At 40.1% G+C, this 16,424-nt stretch overlaps 1 protein-coding gene across 3 annotated transcripts; it reads left to right on the top strand.

Moving 5' to 3' along the window:
• Nucleotides 1–889: 889 nt before the first annotated feature.
• Nucleotides 890–2,719, top strand: LOC111896272 (F-box protein At3g07870). Of its 3 annotated transcripts, none has more exons than XM_023892282.3 (2): nt 890–1,156; nt 1,393–2,719. In XM_023892282.3, the coding sequence occupies exon 2, from the start codon at nt 1,444–1,446 to the stop codon at nt 2,581–2,583; it is 1,140 nt and encodes a 379-aa protein (XP_023748050.1). In that variant the 5' UTR covers nt 890–1,156; nt 1,393–1,443; the 3' UTR covers nt 2,584–2,719. The 3 variants fall into 3 exon arrangements, with proteins under 3 accessions (XP_023748050.1, XP_023748049.1, XP_023748047.1); XM_023892281.3 differs by having other exon boundaries at nt 892–1,156; nt 1,396–2,719; XM_023892279.3 differs by having other exon boundaries at nt 901–1,156; nt 1,412–2,719.
• The last annotated feature ends 13,705 nt before the right edge of the window (nt 2,720–16,424 follow it).

Genomic DNA, 16,424 nt, shown 5'->3' with positions numbered 1-16,424 from the left:
TCTTTTTTTTTTTTCGAGTTTCATTTATTATGCACTATCAATTGAAAAAAATGATGGCTCTGATACCTCTATTAGAGTTTCACTGGGTTCCAAAGGCGGAGCTCAATGGGGGCAGAAGGGGCTCTGTTTTTTTCTAATTTTTTTTTGCCTTCTTAGTACAAGTATAACACCGATCTAACCTCTCAAAAACTAAAATGCTAAGACTTAATTTCGAAACTAATTAATTCCATAAACAAAACTTGAAAAAATAATATAAGTATCTACTTTACCACTTAATAACTCCATCGTTTCAAAAGAAACCCTAAAGTATGATGACATCCCATTGCCCCTGATCACCAATAAATCAACTCTTCTCATTTTCACATCTGCTCTCCATGCCCACTTCTTCATATCTATTTACTTTTTTTGCTTTTGTTTGCCACACAGAGAATAGAGAAAGAAAAAGTAAAATTCTTACTGGTTATTAATTTAATTTGTTTTTTTCTTCAAAATAATTGTTTGCGATATCTACTTGTTAAAATCTTATTTTGTTTTATTCTATATTAACAGTTAGTTAATTTTGTTTATACTATGTCAACATGAAAAACAATATGCTCTTTATGAGTTTAAGGAAAACATACAAGTTTTCTCAAGATTATGAAAAACAATTAGAATTTTCTTTGGAAATACTCTTAAATAATGTTCGACTGAGAAACAATCCAAAAAAGTTTTCGAGTGTTTCTTTAGGATAGTTTTAAAGTTTTGCCTCCCCCTCCGTTTGTAACCCTTGTGTTCAGGCCCCGTCGGGTTTGTGTTGTGAAACCATCTAGAGCCACCGTTGAATCTGAAACTAGTTTGGAGAGAGAGCCCTCTTTTATTTTATAATTATAAAACATTAAAGAAATGTAAAAGAATAAAAAAAAAAAATTAGAAGGGCAAGTGGTCGTTTTTAGTTTTTTAGGATTAAAACTTGTCAAAGTTTAATAGAAATTTGATACGGCAGTTATATAAATTCCAACCCACGATTCTGGTTCTCGTCTCATTCTTCGAGAATCCCGTCCCTAATATATATCTCCTCGCAGGAACAATAAACAAAACCCTACGCCGCCGTGCCCCTGCTCAGTCTCGGTGAATTGGTCTCTCTGCTTTTGGGTCTCGTCCAACAATAACTCTTTTGGTAAAGTCCTAATTTGTGGCTTGGTAGCAGTAATCATTAAGGATTTTTCAGTTATTAACTGTTGGTGGTAAAGTTTTTGTTATCAGTAATTTGTGTTAGTTTTGAATTTTCAGGGTTATACAACACGATTTTTTGAATAGGGTTACCGACATATTATTTTAGCAGCAATTTGTTACTAACATTTTTTGTTAGGGTTTAATAGATGTTAGCTAATTATTAACTATTAATGTTTGTAGTAGTTTTGAATTGTGACAGGCTCCACGGCCTCCATCAAAATCCAGAAAAGAATGTCTCTACGCGAGCCATGCATGGAAGACTTACCTGTAGCTGTCATGGTCGATATTCTCTCAAGACTTCCTGTGAAGACGATCATCCATTGCAAATGTGTATGCAAGCAGTGGCAGAATATAGTAGTTTTCGACTCTTACTTTGCTGATCTTCAACTCTCGAGATCATCGCCTCCATGCTTGATGATTTATTATAAACCTGGCCCACTGAAGTGGGTGGAGGTCGAAGAAGGACTCTATTACAATTTACATCACCACCCTGTCATGAGCCTTGATATTAATATTGCACCTATGACACTCCTGGTTGGCTCAGTCAGAGGCTTGGTTTGCCTGTGGCAGGTTAATAAGAATGTTGATAACACTTACATATGCAATCCTATGACAAGAGAATATATGATCCTCCCTAGGCCACAATACTATAGAGAAGGCACTACAAATATCGTTTATTGTTTTGGTGTCAGTTCACTTACACGAGAATACAAAGTGATACGAATCTTCCAAAGGGGTATAATAAGGCTACCAGATTCCACCGTAACGTATAGTCTATCCGAAGCTGAGGTTTACACTCTTGGCACAGGCCAATGGAGAAGTCTGGGTCATGTCCCATACTGGTTGAATGGATCCCATACTGGGCCATTTCTAAACGGGCATGCTCATTGGATTATTCGTTACCAGGTTTTGCCTGAAAAGATTTGTGCTTTCGATTTCGATAAGGAGACATTTGAGTTGTTCCCATCACCTCCTTCTGAAGTTATACATGCAAGGCAGAAGAACTATTTCCAGAAGTTGGATCTCCTAAAGGGTTGTTTATGTCTATGTGCTACCTCCAATTCTAAATTCACGGTTTGGGTGATGAAGGAATATGGGATCAAGAACTCTTGGCATAAAGAGCTGGTGATCAGAAAAGGGATCAGCCGTGATCTTGATATGTTGATTTTGGGACACCCGTGTTTGATCGAGTGTTTTAAAGATGGAACTATTTTGATGGCATCTTCTGGAAACAACCTATTGGTTTACTCCCCTGTGAGTAAAACAGTTACAGAAACAAAAACATTTGATGGCTGCTTCAAAGGATTGGCTTATCGTCCTGGATTTCATAGGCTACTCAACTTCAAAAACGAGATAGTTAAAGTGTTTTGAAGATCTACGCAAGTTCTATATATGATCAACATTTAGTTTTCTTATCAAACGATCCTTTGGAATCCAATATGATAACTATTTCGTTTCAACATTCATTTAGTAATTTCCTATATATTATGTGTTTTTTTAAGTGGTCTATATTTTGTCTACAAGTCCTACTTTGCTGGTTTCAGTTAGATCCATATCACCTAATAACATGTACACTTAACAAAAACATTGGACATCAGAATGTAGGATTAATATAATTATTGATGCCAAATTGGTAATTAAAAATAAGAATGATGCGTTGGCTGCCTAGCATCATTTAAAATAGGTGGTGAGGTCATTCCTTTAACCAACCCTTTTTGGGCCTAAAACACCTTTTTGAGTGTCGTTATATGGGGCATTCGGTAACTACCTAGTATGCTCTACTCTCTCCCGCCTTTAAGTACTCACGGCAGGAGAGCGATGAGTCCGTTCCCTCACTCCAACTAAAAGAAAACTCAATGCAAAACCGCTCGGGACCCATCCTCCAATGGGGCCCTTCTCTCAATTGTCGATCCTAACAGGGAGCTACATTTTTTTTTATTTAGCGTAAGTAGAATTAACATAAGTAGTTTAAGTAGCACCCGTTACCACCCTGAAAATAAAACCCTAGGGAAATACATACAACAACCACCATGAAACCCAAAATCAAGTTTTCTTTAGTTTAGCTGCCACCCACCACCAGCAACAAGCCCTTATTTTATTTGCTATAAAACCATGTGTTCTCTCAATACAATCCATGAAAAATTTATCTATATTCTTTCAATACTTCCAATCAAGACAATTATTCATTGCAAGTGTGAACACTAAAAATGGAGGAACCTTATTTCAGACTCCTACTTTGGTAAATGGTAATTTTCAACTTGAAATCATATACAAGCGATATTATTCATCATAGCACTGAGAAAGATATGAGTAGCTATTTGCTATAAACCAGACGTTTTGACTTGGGTAGAGATCGAAGACAAACCCATGCATTAGGACCCTGTCATAATTAAGCCTTCCGGTGGGCATTGTCAAAGGGTTGCCGGTAGCAATGTGGTCAGAATTCACTACTTGGTAATTTGGGACCTCGATCTGAACCCGAATCCAAACATGTACACCATCATGGGTATAGGGGAATATCAGGTGGCTTACTGAGAGAAACGACTATGTATGTCTTACCAAATAAAAGTCACATCGGGTTAAGCTCATTAAGTCATAAAGAAACACTACCCAATCTTTATCTGTTGAAATCTCTAAAATGTTATTATGTGCTTTGAATTCCCTACGGGGTCACATATGGCAGACTTAAAGAAAAAATTATTCAGTCCTCGTATCTTAATTCTTGGGCCTTAAAATGAGCAAAGTTTATGTGACTTAACCAAAGAGTAATTCAGTCCCACACATAAAGCACGCATACACCACAAAATATAGACATATCCACAACCACTATTAAACCAAAATCAGATATCTAGCCTCTTACTTCCAGAATATTATCCCCGTAAGCTTTGCCGCAAAACACTAGATACGTGACACTTACATGGCACACGTGCACTAAAAGAAAACTGTTGAATAGCCGCAGAAAAAATTCGTAGCTACAGCCTGAAATTACGGAATTGTTACGGAAAATTTTCGTAGAAAAATCACTTGTAGATGTAGCTAATGATTCATAGCAAAGTAACTACGAAAAAAAATTCGTAACAATTCGTAGCAAAATAACCACGGAATATGTAGCAACCGCATAGCAAATTAACTATAGAAATATTCCATAACAGTTCCATACCAAATTAACTACCAAAACTTCCATACATTCTAGGGAAATATCCGGAAAAGTTTCAATATTTTACCATCATTTACGAAAAAGTCTCAAACTAAAATATGCTTATGAAAAAGTCTCAATTACTGGTAAAAATGATGATTTGACCATATTTTCCCAGCTTACCGGTTTCATTACTTACCCGGTTTTAATAAAGTCTCATTATTTTACCATAATTTACGAATAAGTCCCAAATTATGGTAAAATAATGAGACTTTAATGAAAATTATGGTAAAATAATATGACTTTAATGAAACCGGGTAAGTATTGAAACTGATAAACCGAAAAAAATTGTTAAATTGTCATTTTTCCGGTAATCAGGACTTTTTCATAAACCAACTTTACTTTAAGAATTTTTTCATAAATTAGGGTGAAATATTAAGATTTTTTCGAAGATTTCCCTACATTCTATACAAACATGCGAAGCAAATTCTCTACGTATAAATACCGTAACAAATTTTGAAACAACTCAAAAATACGGTCCAAAAATTTCGTTTTTAAATATTATTAAAATCATGGTTATCCAAAACACATGTCATAACTTCTCAAACATCATGTCAATATACATCAAATATCAGAGTGAAATATCTCAGGCTAAACATAAATGGTGTGTGTCATTCAATCATCCCGAGCTCTTCCACTTGCTACCAGAGGTACCTGAAACCACAACTAAAAATCGTAAGCACGAAACTTAGTGATCTCCCCAAACTACCACATACCATACACATATTATGCAACTAGGAGATACGGACCCCGCCCACACTCAGCTACCATGAAATATGGGACCCGCCCACACTCAGCTACTATGAAATACGGGCCCCGCCCACACTCAGCTACTATGAGATACGGGCCTCGCCCACGCTCAGCTACTATGAGATGCGGGCCCCGCCCACACTCAGCTATCATCATACGTACAAGTATCATACATACAACAAGTATAATTAAATCTATCAATCAGTTATATATCCATACTCAACAATATTATGAGATACGAGCCCCGCCCACACTAAGCTACTATGAGATACGGGCCTCGCCCACACTTGGCTACTAATCATACAAATATCATATACGGGTCGGCCTTGGTTCTATAGACCCATCCTAGTAGAGGAAATTCACCTTAATATCATGTGAATAGTTGAAGTATCTCCACTCCGCAACTGGCTCTACCTACACCCTATACATAACAATCTCTTAGATACCATTCCATACTCAAAAACCCTTCATGGGACAATCTATGTCAAAGTCAAAGTCAACATCCAGTCAAAGTCAACCCTGAGTTGACTCAACTCGTCGAGTCACTCCCTGACTCGCCGAGTTTCCATACTACTCACAGTCGTAATAAAAACGAGTCAACTCGTCGAGTCCTCCTACAGACTCGCCAAATTTTGTCCTTCATAGAATCGGGACAAATTGAACCAACTCACCGAGTTCCTCATGAACTCATCGAGTTCTTCTGTCTGATGCTACATCTTAATGGAGTAAGCCTCTATTCTTCAGATCAAAGCTCCATACCTCACATGTACACTGGAAATGCCCTTTTTAAGGGTAAAGTTTCCAACTTTAACCGCTAATACCCTCATAGAAAGGATTTAGCTCAAACCCTAATTCTTTAGGACCTAGATTTGGTCCACAAGCCAACAATACTCCAAACCAAGGCATATACACTGAGATCTACACCCTAGATATCTAAATAACACGAAAATCTCTCAACTTTCCATCCATGCATGGCCTTTTGGAGCTTAAAAGGCCAAAGTAACATAATATAGCTTGCATGGGGCTTCAATTGCCATAAAGTTTGCACCTTTATGCCATGAAAGCCCTTCATGGCTCTAGATCTGAAACTATACATACTTGGGATGTTCAATTCCCAAGGATCAAGCTTCTTGGACCAAAAACCCACAAGAAAAGGTAGAAAGGAGATCTAAGAAGCTACTAAGAAAGTTTGAGACTTGCTTACCAGAAATCATGAGGAAGACATGAATTCTCTGGATCTACTAGCCCCTTCTTAATCCCCGTTGATCCTCCTTCAACAAGCTTCAAAACACACAATAATCACTCAAAAACAACTCACAAGCTCATACAAAGCACGAGGGTTTCGTGGATTAGGGTTTAGGACTTGGAGGCTGGAAATGAGGCTGATATGTGGGGATTAAGATGCTTAAATTGATGGGTTTTGAGCATTACATCAATCCTATGTGCGCATGCAAACCCTAAAGCTTTGGATCTCGGTTTTTCTGATTATACATGTAAATCATTCAAAGCTTGTAGACCCTAATACTAGCATACAAAAATAAAAAAACAATAACTAAAACAAGTTTAGATTATTACCTTTCAATTGTAGCAAGAATCTTCAACCCTTGAGAGTTTTAGTATCACAAGTGTAATACCTCAAATTGATCACAAACACCAAGGCAAGTTGGATGATATTTGGAGACAGGGGAAGGAGGCTCAAAATCGGCTCTGGATCTCTAGGGTTCAAGGTGTAGCTGATTTGCGAAGCCCTGGAGTCCTATATATAGGTGAGCTGCTAGGGTTTCAGTCAAACCCTAATTGGATTGCTTAGGCCTTAAGCAGTCCAAACTCCAAAGGAACCTTCCAGAATGAGGCCTTGGACGAATTCAAGGTGGGCTTCCCTCCTTAATTTCGTCCACCCCTTTCTAAGGATCCTCAACCCAAAATCCAATTATCTTATAATTGGAATTCTAGTCCCCTAGGTTCAATTAATATCTTATGATCGCAAAATTAATTTCTTAATTAATTCTTGACCAATATTAATAAACCAATATGATTTCTCTTTTAATATATTATTCATATAATATATTAGTAAACCATAATAACTTTTTTCTCCATTAATCATCCAGTCAAGTTGCTCTGGTGAAGTCAACACAAAAGGACCATGCTACAATTGGGTCAAGTACATACCAAATATAGTTATGGGCTTAGACACCTAATCCAACAGTCTCCCACTTGGATAAGTCTAATAACTATAGATGCAAGTACGACTTCAAAATCCGATTAGCAATCGTAGCTCTCAAAAGCCGTTGTCAAACTCTGACACGTCCTTTAGATAAGGGATCGTATAGTCCTCCTTTCTCAAGATATCGTGTGAACAATTACATGGAACATAATCATATTTATTGTCCAGAAGTTTGTTTCTCGATCTCTGATTCGTCTGACATAGAACTTAATTGAACACATTAATTCAGTCCTGATCGGGCCCGTCACATAAGTCAAACCAAATCATCGAGGGGCCCAAGATATCGCTTTTACCCTCGTAGGATAAAAGGAATAGATAAATTTCGATTTATATTCATTTACTATTTACTCATCAAATCATACACAACAATGTGTTTTATGAAATCAAGTTACTGATGCGTTTACGCATTATCAATGCACAACCAACTTGCAAACAATAAACATATATCTAGGTTTAAAAACTATATGATACTATCGTCTCACAATCACTCGTGATTAATTTCATGAAGTGATTCAAGTGAGCGCGGGTTTAATACAATACTCAAATCATATTTCAAGAGCACTTATGAACGTTGCAACAATCTTTTGCTTTGACTAAACACTTAGATAATCTACAAGCCAATTCATGACAGACTTCTTTCATACCTACTTCCAAAATATGAACGACTGTGGATAGTTTAAATAATCTTATTATTTAGGAAGTCAAAACATGCAAAGTGAATTAATAATAAATAATTGACACAAGACAGTAACATTACTTACAAATAATACTCCTTTATTTAATCATCAAAATATCAATTACAATTTATCTATTACAAGTTTCTATGGCTATCTAATTACTAAAACCAATATCGTCCTTCAGCCCAATGCTCCTAGCGTGCTGCAAGTGCTTAACCCTACTCAGTCCCTTCATAAGGGGATCTGTCGGGTTATCCTCGGACGATACCCTCTTCACTACAAGGAGTCCCTCTTCTACCCTATGTCTAATGAAATGATTTTTCCTGTCGATATGCTTGGATCTTCCATGATCCGTCGGTTCCTTGGTTAAGGCAACCGTACCTTCGGTATCGTAGAAAATCTCCATAGGCTTCTTTATGGCTGGCACAACTCCAAGGTCTCCGATGAAGTTCTTCAACCATATTACCTCCTTCGATGCTTCGCTCGCTGCTATGTATTCTGATTCGCACGTTGAATCAACTACAGTCTCCTACTTGGAACTTTTCCAAGTCACTACTCCTCCATTTAGGGTAAAGACCCAGCCTGACTGAGAGCGAAAGTTGTCTCGGTCGGTCTAAAAGTTGGCATCACTATACCCTCGCACTCTCAATTCATCACTCCCACCGAGGATAAGAAACCATTCCTTAGTCCTCCGAAGGTACTTAACAATATTCTTGATTGCGGTCCAATGTGCTCTACCAGGGTTCCCTTGATATCTGCTGACCATGCTCAAAGCGAAGGCCACATCAGGGCGAGTACACGTCATAGCATACATGATTGAGCCAACTGCGGAAGCATAAGATGTTCTGCTCATTTATGCTATTTCTTGGACTTTTCCATACTAAAACGCTTTAGTACCTTATCCAAGTAAGTACTTTGACTAAGTCTTATTAGTCTTATACTCATGTTTCTTACTATCCTTATCCCAAGAATATAAGCAGCTTCTCCGAGGTCCTTCATAGCGAAGCACATCCCAAGCTAGGACTTAACTTCCTGCAGGGTTGGGACGTCGTTTCCTATGAGTTGTATGACATCGACATACAAAATGAGAAAACTAACTATACTCCCACTAGCATTGACATATACACAGGACTCATCCTCGCTTCGCAAGAAACCAAACTCTTTGACTTTCTCATCGAAACAGAGATTCCATCTGCAAGACGCTTGTTTCAATCCATAGATGGATTTCTCAAGCGTACACACTCTATTAGGGTGCTTTTCATCGACAAAACCCTCTGGCTGACTCATTTAAACATCTTCAGCCAACTTCCCATTAAGGAAATCGATTTTGACATCCATCTGCAATATTTCATAATCATGAAATGCAGTTATGGCTAGCATAACCCTTATAGACTTTATCTTTGCAACTGGTGAGAAGGTCTCATCATAGTCAACTATAGGAGTTTGATTAAAGACTTTCACAACCAATCGCGCTTTATAAGTGTGTACTTTCCCATCCATGTCGGTCTTCATCTTGAAGATCCATTTGCACCTGACCGTCTTACGACCCAGTACATTGTCAACCAAGTTCCAAACTTGATTTTCATACATGGACTGAATCTTACTGTCCATAGCCTCTTTCCACTTTGCAGACTCTAGGCCTGCCATGGCTTCCATGTAGCTATTAGGTTCATCCAAATTTACTAGTTTACTATCACTAATAAACGTATCACCCTCAGCAGTTATATGGAAACCATATTGTAACACCGTAAATTTTCAAATAAAATTTTCATTTAAAATCGCATAATTCTCATAACACATTTCACAAAAATCTCCTTTATTTAAATTACAAATCGCAACTGTACAATTATTTTATTTTAAATCCAGGATCTTCAAAACATAACTCTTTCACTGGTGTGTACAATCAAACCGGTGCCTTCCAGCGATCCTGAGAAAACCTGAAACACATAACACGGTAAGCACGAACCTTAGTGAGTTCCCCAAAGTACAATGCACAAATAATTAGCCACTCGAGGCTATAGCTCTGTATGACCCTCTGGTCAATGTGTCTCAGTGGGACCCTCCAGCCCCACTACTCGTTGGACCCTCCAGTTCGGTCTAAGTGAGAACCCTCCGGTCTCATAGCTTGTTCGACCCTCTGATCCGGTCTCGGTAACACATAACATAGCATATATATATCACACAGACAAAATGCATAACTCAAGTAAGCACATAAGACCCTCTGGTCACACATAAATACCACTCAAGGTAAAGTATAGTGAGAAGACTCACCTCGCAAGCTAGCACGTAACAGTCTCGTACTCGAAAATCTTGAACTAGCCTCCGCCTAACACATAGGATAACATCTATAATTAATACTCTATTCATACTCAAATACACTAAAGGCTATTCTTTATCTCTGTCTAACTCTTGAAGTGGATAAAAGACCATTTTACCCCTCCATGGTCTCCATTACTCGTGATTAACCCAACCTCAAAGTCAATAGAAGTCAAACTCGAGTCAACAGTCCATGTTTGACCCGACTCGCCAAGTGCACCTATGTGACTCGCCGAGTCCTCTCGTTTCCTCAGAAGTATCATGAAGTTCCATCTCAACTCCTCGAGTTGACCCCCAACTCACCGAGTTATCGCACGATCAAGCTCATCGAGACAAACCCTCACCGACTCGTCGAGTCAGGCCATGGACTCGGCGAGTACCTTCGATCAGATTCCTCACTCAGACGATTTAAAGCAAATCCATCACTCCAAACACTAGATCTACCATCCTAAGGGTCGATTGTCACGTAAAGCTCCAAGCTTTACGTTTAAGCATGGCATATAAGACTCATAAATCCAAAACATGCTCCCACAAGGGCTAGATGTACAAAAGCTAGACTCTAGCTCAAAAAAGCTCGAGTCTTTGGACTCACAAGGACACTTATAGTCCAGATCTGATGTTCCAATATCAATCCATGCACCAATCACTCTATGACACAAGATAAATGGAAGAAAACCCTAAAGATTCCCTAAACAATATCTCATAAGGAAATGATCAAGCTAGCATTTGTTTACCTCCAACTGAAGCAAAACTCTAAAGAACCTCTGGATCCAAAAGCCTCCTCCTTATCTAAGCCTTGATGCTCTCCACTTCTTCCTCCAAAAGGTCACAACATGCCCAAAATTATGTCTCTTCTCTCTTTTAGCTGCCTCTAAGCGATTAGGGTTTCTCTCTAGAGGTAAGGAGGTTGATGAGGCGGCTTAAGGTCCTTTAAATAGGACCCAACCCCAAGAAATTAGGGTTTCTCTGCCCAGCACCTACTCAACGAGTCGAATCTCTGACTCGTTGAGCCCATTCATTAATGTCACGCGGACAACTCGACTCTACTCGACGACTTGGACTCACAACTCACCGAGTCACTCCACGAATCTCAAGTTTAAACACCTTAATGCACCTGAAAGTCTGGATGTTATAATTCTCCCCCACTTGAATTAGATTTCGTCCTCGAAATATCTTCTCAACAACACATAGATCGAACCCAATAACCCGAAAAGCACCACTGAAAGGATCTCATACCACACATATGTGTTTTTCCATGTACACCTGAATCCAAATAGGAACTCCCAAAACCGGAATAAGACAGACCCTTTTGCCACTACGATACCCCCTTCTGACTCTCGAGAATCTGGAAACTCTAGTGGCCTATCCCACTGCTAGACCACCCTCTCAAGATATCACCATGTTATTCTCTCTTCGAATGATCGACCCCGATAACTCACTACCCCTCTGATTCTCTCGTTGTGGCTTGATAGAAAAGGTCAAAGCCCAAAAATTGGCTACCGATCACTCATACCAGACATACAAAACAATCCATATCATACTCCAAGAACGAAAAGGTCAAATTACACTAGAGACCCATCCACTGTACTGCAATTGAAACCCATCTGAAAAAAAAACTCTCAACACCCTGTCCTCAGACACAAGAAAAATGATCATGCTTTCTCAGAAGTATCGTCTGACATCTTACAATCATAATCCCTAGCTCCTTCTCAGATATCCCTCTCAACACTGAGCATCAGGTCAACCCCTGACCCCATAGGTGGACCTCCATAGCTTACCCTTCGCATGCCCCAATACGTCTCACTGACTTACTTCTAACAACAATTATCTCGGCCCATTGTGACACACAAGTCACGAAGTCCGCTTTGCCCCAAGCGAATACTACATACCCAACTGAAATCGTCTCACCCTCGACCTTTATCGTCTACTACTCATTAGCTCCATGCATCTCCTGGTCCTTCCCATACAAACAAACTGACCCACTCAGGTCTAACACATCAGATGACACAAAATACCCCTCAAAATGAAACCCATATTTGAATCAGGGATCTCATTTGCCTATTCAATACACCACCAAAGCCATACTCAAAATCGAGAGTCTGGTCCGGAACTGAATTGGAACTACTCGTCCTAATGAAGAACTCAACTCATGACCCATGACCCGCAACTCACGCGTACATCACTTCTCCAATTCCTTTCGATTGCGATAACCACAACTTAACTCAGAATATAACGATTCCTGAAAAATATGGAGTCCTCAGTCATGCCCCTGGTCTGATCACCCCGAAACTCAAAGAATAAGGCTACCCAAGCCTAAAACTCTTCTGTGCCATCCTCTGACTAGCGAATAATACGGCTCCCCGTAGAATCATAATATTCCCTCTCACTAACCCATGAAGGCTACGGCCCCCCGCAGACCTACGACACTCTCTTACTAACTAATGAATACTACGGCTCCCCGCAGTATCACCACACTCTCTCACTGACTGGGGAACACTACAGCTCCCTGCAGTATCATAACACCATCTTGCTGACTAGTGAGTACTACAGCTCTCCGCAGTATCACAATACCCTCTCGCTGACTAGTGAGTACTATGGCTCCCCGCAGTATCACAACACCCTCTCGCTGACTAGTGAGTACTACGGCTCTCCGCAGTATCAAAACACCCTCTCGCTGACTAGTGAGTACTACGGCTCTATGCAGTATCACAACATCCGCTCGCTGACTAGTGAGTACTACAACTCCCCGCAATATCACAACACTCTCTCGCTGACTAGTGAGTATTATGGCTCTCCGCAGTATCACAACACCCTTTCGTTGACTAGTGAGTACTACGGCTCCCTGTAGTATCACAACACCCTCTCGCTGACTAGTAGGAACTACAGCTCTCCACAGTATCACAACACCCTCTTGCTGACTAGTAGGAATTAGGTCACGACATTCACTAACTCACGCTTCACAGTCTAACATAGATAGGTACACACACCCACCCAGGTTAAACATCACTACTCCTGACGACCACTGTCGGGACAAAACACTTTTTCTCGCTGCAATTCACATTCTCAGATAACCCCGCTTAATGTCAATTAGCTGAAAGGGATCCCACTGGAACCGTAGAAACCTGATACGCCACTCGCCATCTCATAACTCAAGTCCCAAAATAATCCGAAATTTAGAACATCATACTCGAATACCTCGTTACACTATCACAAAACCTCACAATGTCCTGCCTCATCCACCGATCTCCTACTTACGGCATCATACACAGATACATCAATGCATTCCTTCAAAATCTCATAACTAATCTTCATTCACACAACACGTAACTCCGGAATATTCCAACTCTCAAATGAATCACGGAAGGAGCGTCAACGAATCAGAACACATTGACGAACATCTGAAACTCCCTCCTCTATTGCTCAAAATCCCATGCAATAATACCCATACCGAACCAGAAACTGGTTGCCCAATCAACTCCTACCCTTCCCAAAGTGCATATAACAACCCATACATTGAACAAGAAATTATCAACCGTCGAAACTATCCTTACGAGCAATCACACGGTCTCGACCGACAGCCACCTACTATGGAGACACTCATCCTTCCCTTAACACATACAACATGCATTATCTCACTCTGCCCTCGCCTCGACCCCAATAACCCTGGCCTCATGTGTTTGCACAGTAGATCTCCATAACCATTTCTCTAACCGTACTTGAACGGATCGCTGATCCCCTCAATAGAATACCCAATTCTCCCCCACTCAGGGTTCGAACCATCACCGATTTGCATGCCAACAATCTATTACATAGACTGTTTCACCAAGTATATCACACTTGACTCTTGAAAAGTACTACGCAATTACTCAAGGACCTTCCCAATGGAACCAATCAATCTCCAAATATCCTGTCACTAACCAAAAATCTCGAAATCCTCCCAATGCGGGAATAATCATAAAAGCAAGAGACCTCACTCTCATAGCCGATACACAACTTAGGCAACGAAAGCCACCGCCCCAAAAATGCTCCGCTTGATTACCTGGCACTGCTGCTAACACATGCCCTACTATACTCAAATAGGGTATATCCTTGTCCTTGATCATCTCAGTCACCACTGATGATCCTCTCTTACTATAATACTACCTTGCGGTAGACATACTGCCCAGATACTCTGGTGAAAGATCGCAACCAACGCTACCCCACAGGGTTTACCTCCAAGCTCAGAAACCGAAAGCTCAATAACCCTTCTGCTTCTCATAGAAAATAGCACAACTCTGGTCACAGAAAGTGGCATATCCGCTATCGGCCGATTGCTCAACTTAGATCATAATCCTCCAATAGGCACCATCTCTACTCTTTCTTGAGTCTTACACCTCCAACTGACATCTCACCAAAAAAAATCTCTCGGAAACTAACTCGGTTTCCCTATCAGGGTATGCTCCATTGAAACTCGTTCAGCATGGCCCTTTGGCCCCACACACTATCACATATTATATCAGTCTAATCAATCACAACAGGATAACTTGTAAAACCAGAAGCACTAACCACTACGATTAATGGTACTCGAACCATGTGGCCACCTCTCAATCTGCTATGAATCATGGTACCTAAACCATGTTATCTCCTCTTAATCTACTACGAATCATGGTACTTGAACCATGTTTTCTCTTTACAATACGCTACATAGAACTTCTGGAATTCTCCCTGTTTCAAGTACGGGTCCTCTGCTTTCAGTAGTACGGGCCCATACTACCTGCCACATCTACCCATACTTTCCACACGGATTGTCCCAGATTTCCTAAGTAACCGCTCAACCTTCTCGATCACCAATCCCGTTAAACCTGGTCGCTCCCCAGCGAATACTTTCCTTTATTAGTGCACTCAGTTGACTATGGTCACTCCCTAGGCTCATCCTAGGTTCTCTCACTCTCTGCCATCAGTTGCTAAAGAACTCCTTATGATGCCAGCCATCTACCTCCTGAATATCGTCATATTCACTTAGTAGCTGACTCCCATCATAAAGAGTTCCACAAAGTACGAAGCAAGCGACATTCTGGCATCGAATAATCTCTACCAACATGTAAAACCACTCTAGGTTATTACTCCACTTGCTCTACTCACATTTAAAAGGTATCACCGAACTCAAGCAACTCTACCCCATGCGGGTATCTGACTACTCTCTCAGTAGGCTGCTCCAATGCTCATCTAGGTATCTCTCCTAGATTACTCCTCTAATAAAGCACCCTCTCTAGGTGATCTCTACTAAATACTCATACTCAGCTCATACTCAAAGCAAATCACAGATAGCAACAACTTCTAGGCTAAGGCATCACAAATCAGGCCACTCTAGTCCTAAAATATGAAATACCTAGCCTATTCTCTAGCATGCATCACTAATATCTCAATAATATCTCATAACACAAAATAAATAAGGGTATTTTGGGAAATCACCGTTTGGGCTCTGGCTGATTGTACACACTACTCCAACTCATTTTCTCTTAAACTCTTTCTCATTTTTAGAAAAATTATATCTTTTGAAAAAATTTCTCAAATCCTCAGTTTAAGTCCAAACATACCTGGAGGTGCATCTAAATCCCTCAAACGAAGGCTCTGATACCAACTTGTAACACCATAAATTTTCAAATAAAATTTTCATTTAAAATCGCATAATTCTCATAACACAATTCACAAAATCTCCTTTATTTAAATTACAAATCGCAACTCCATAATTGTTTGATTTTAAATCCAGTATCTTCAAAACATAACTCTTTAACTGGTGTGTACAATCAAGTCGGTGCCTTCCCACGATCCTGAGAAAACCTGAAACACATAACACATAACACGGTAAGCACGAAGCTTAGTGAATTCCCCAAAATACAACGCACAAATAATTAGCCACTTGAGGCTATAGCTCTGTAAGACCCTCTGGTCAATGTGTCTCAGTGGGACCCTCCAGTCCTACTGCTCGTTGGACCCTCCGGTCCGGTCTAAGTGAGGACCCTATGGTCTCATAGCTCGTTGGACCCTCCGGTGCGGTCTCGGTAACACA

Source organism: Lactuca sativa, chromosome 1, assembly GCF_002870075.4.
Source record: "Lactuca sativa cultivar Salinas chromosome 1, Lsat_Salinas_v11, whole genome shotgun sequence".
Taxonomy (NCBI): Eukaryota; Viridiplantae; Streptophyta; class Magnoliopsida; order Asterales; family Asteraceae; genus Lactuca; species Lactuca sativa.
The sequence above is the reverse complement of the archived record's forward strand: the minus strand, read 5'-3'. Positions and strand labels throughout refer to the sequence as shown.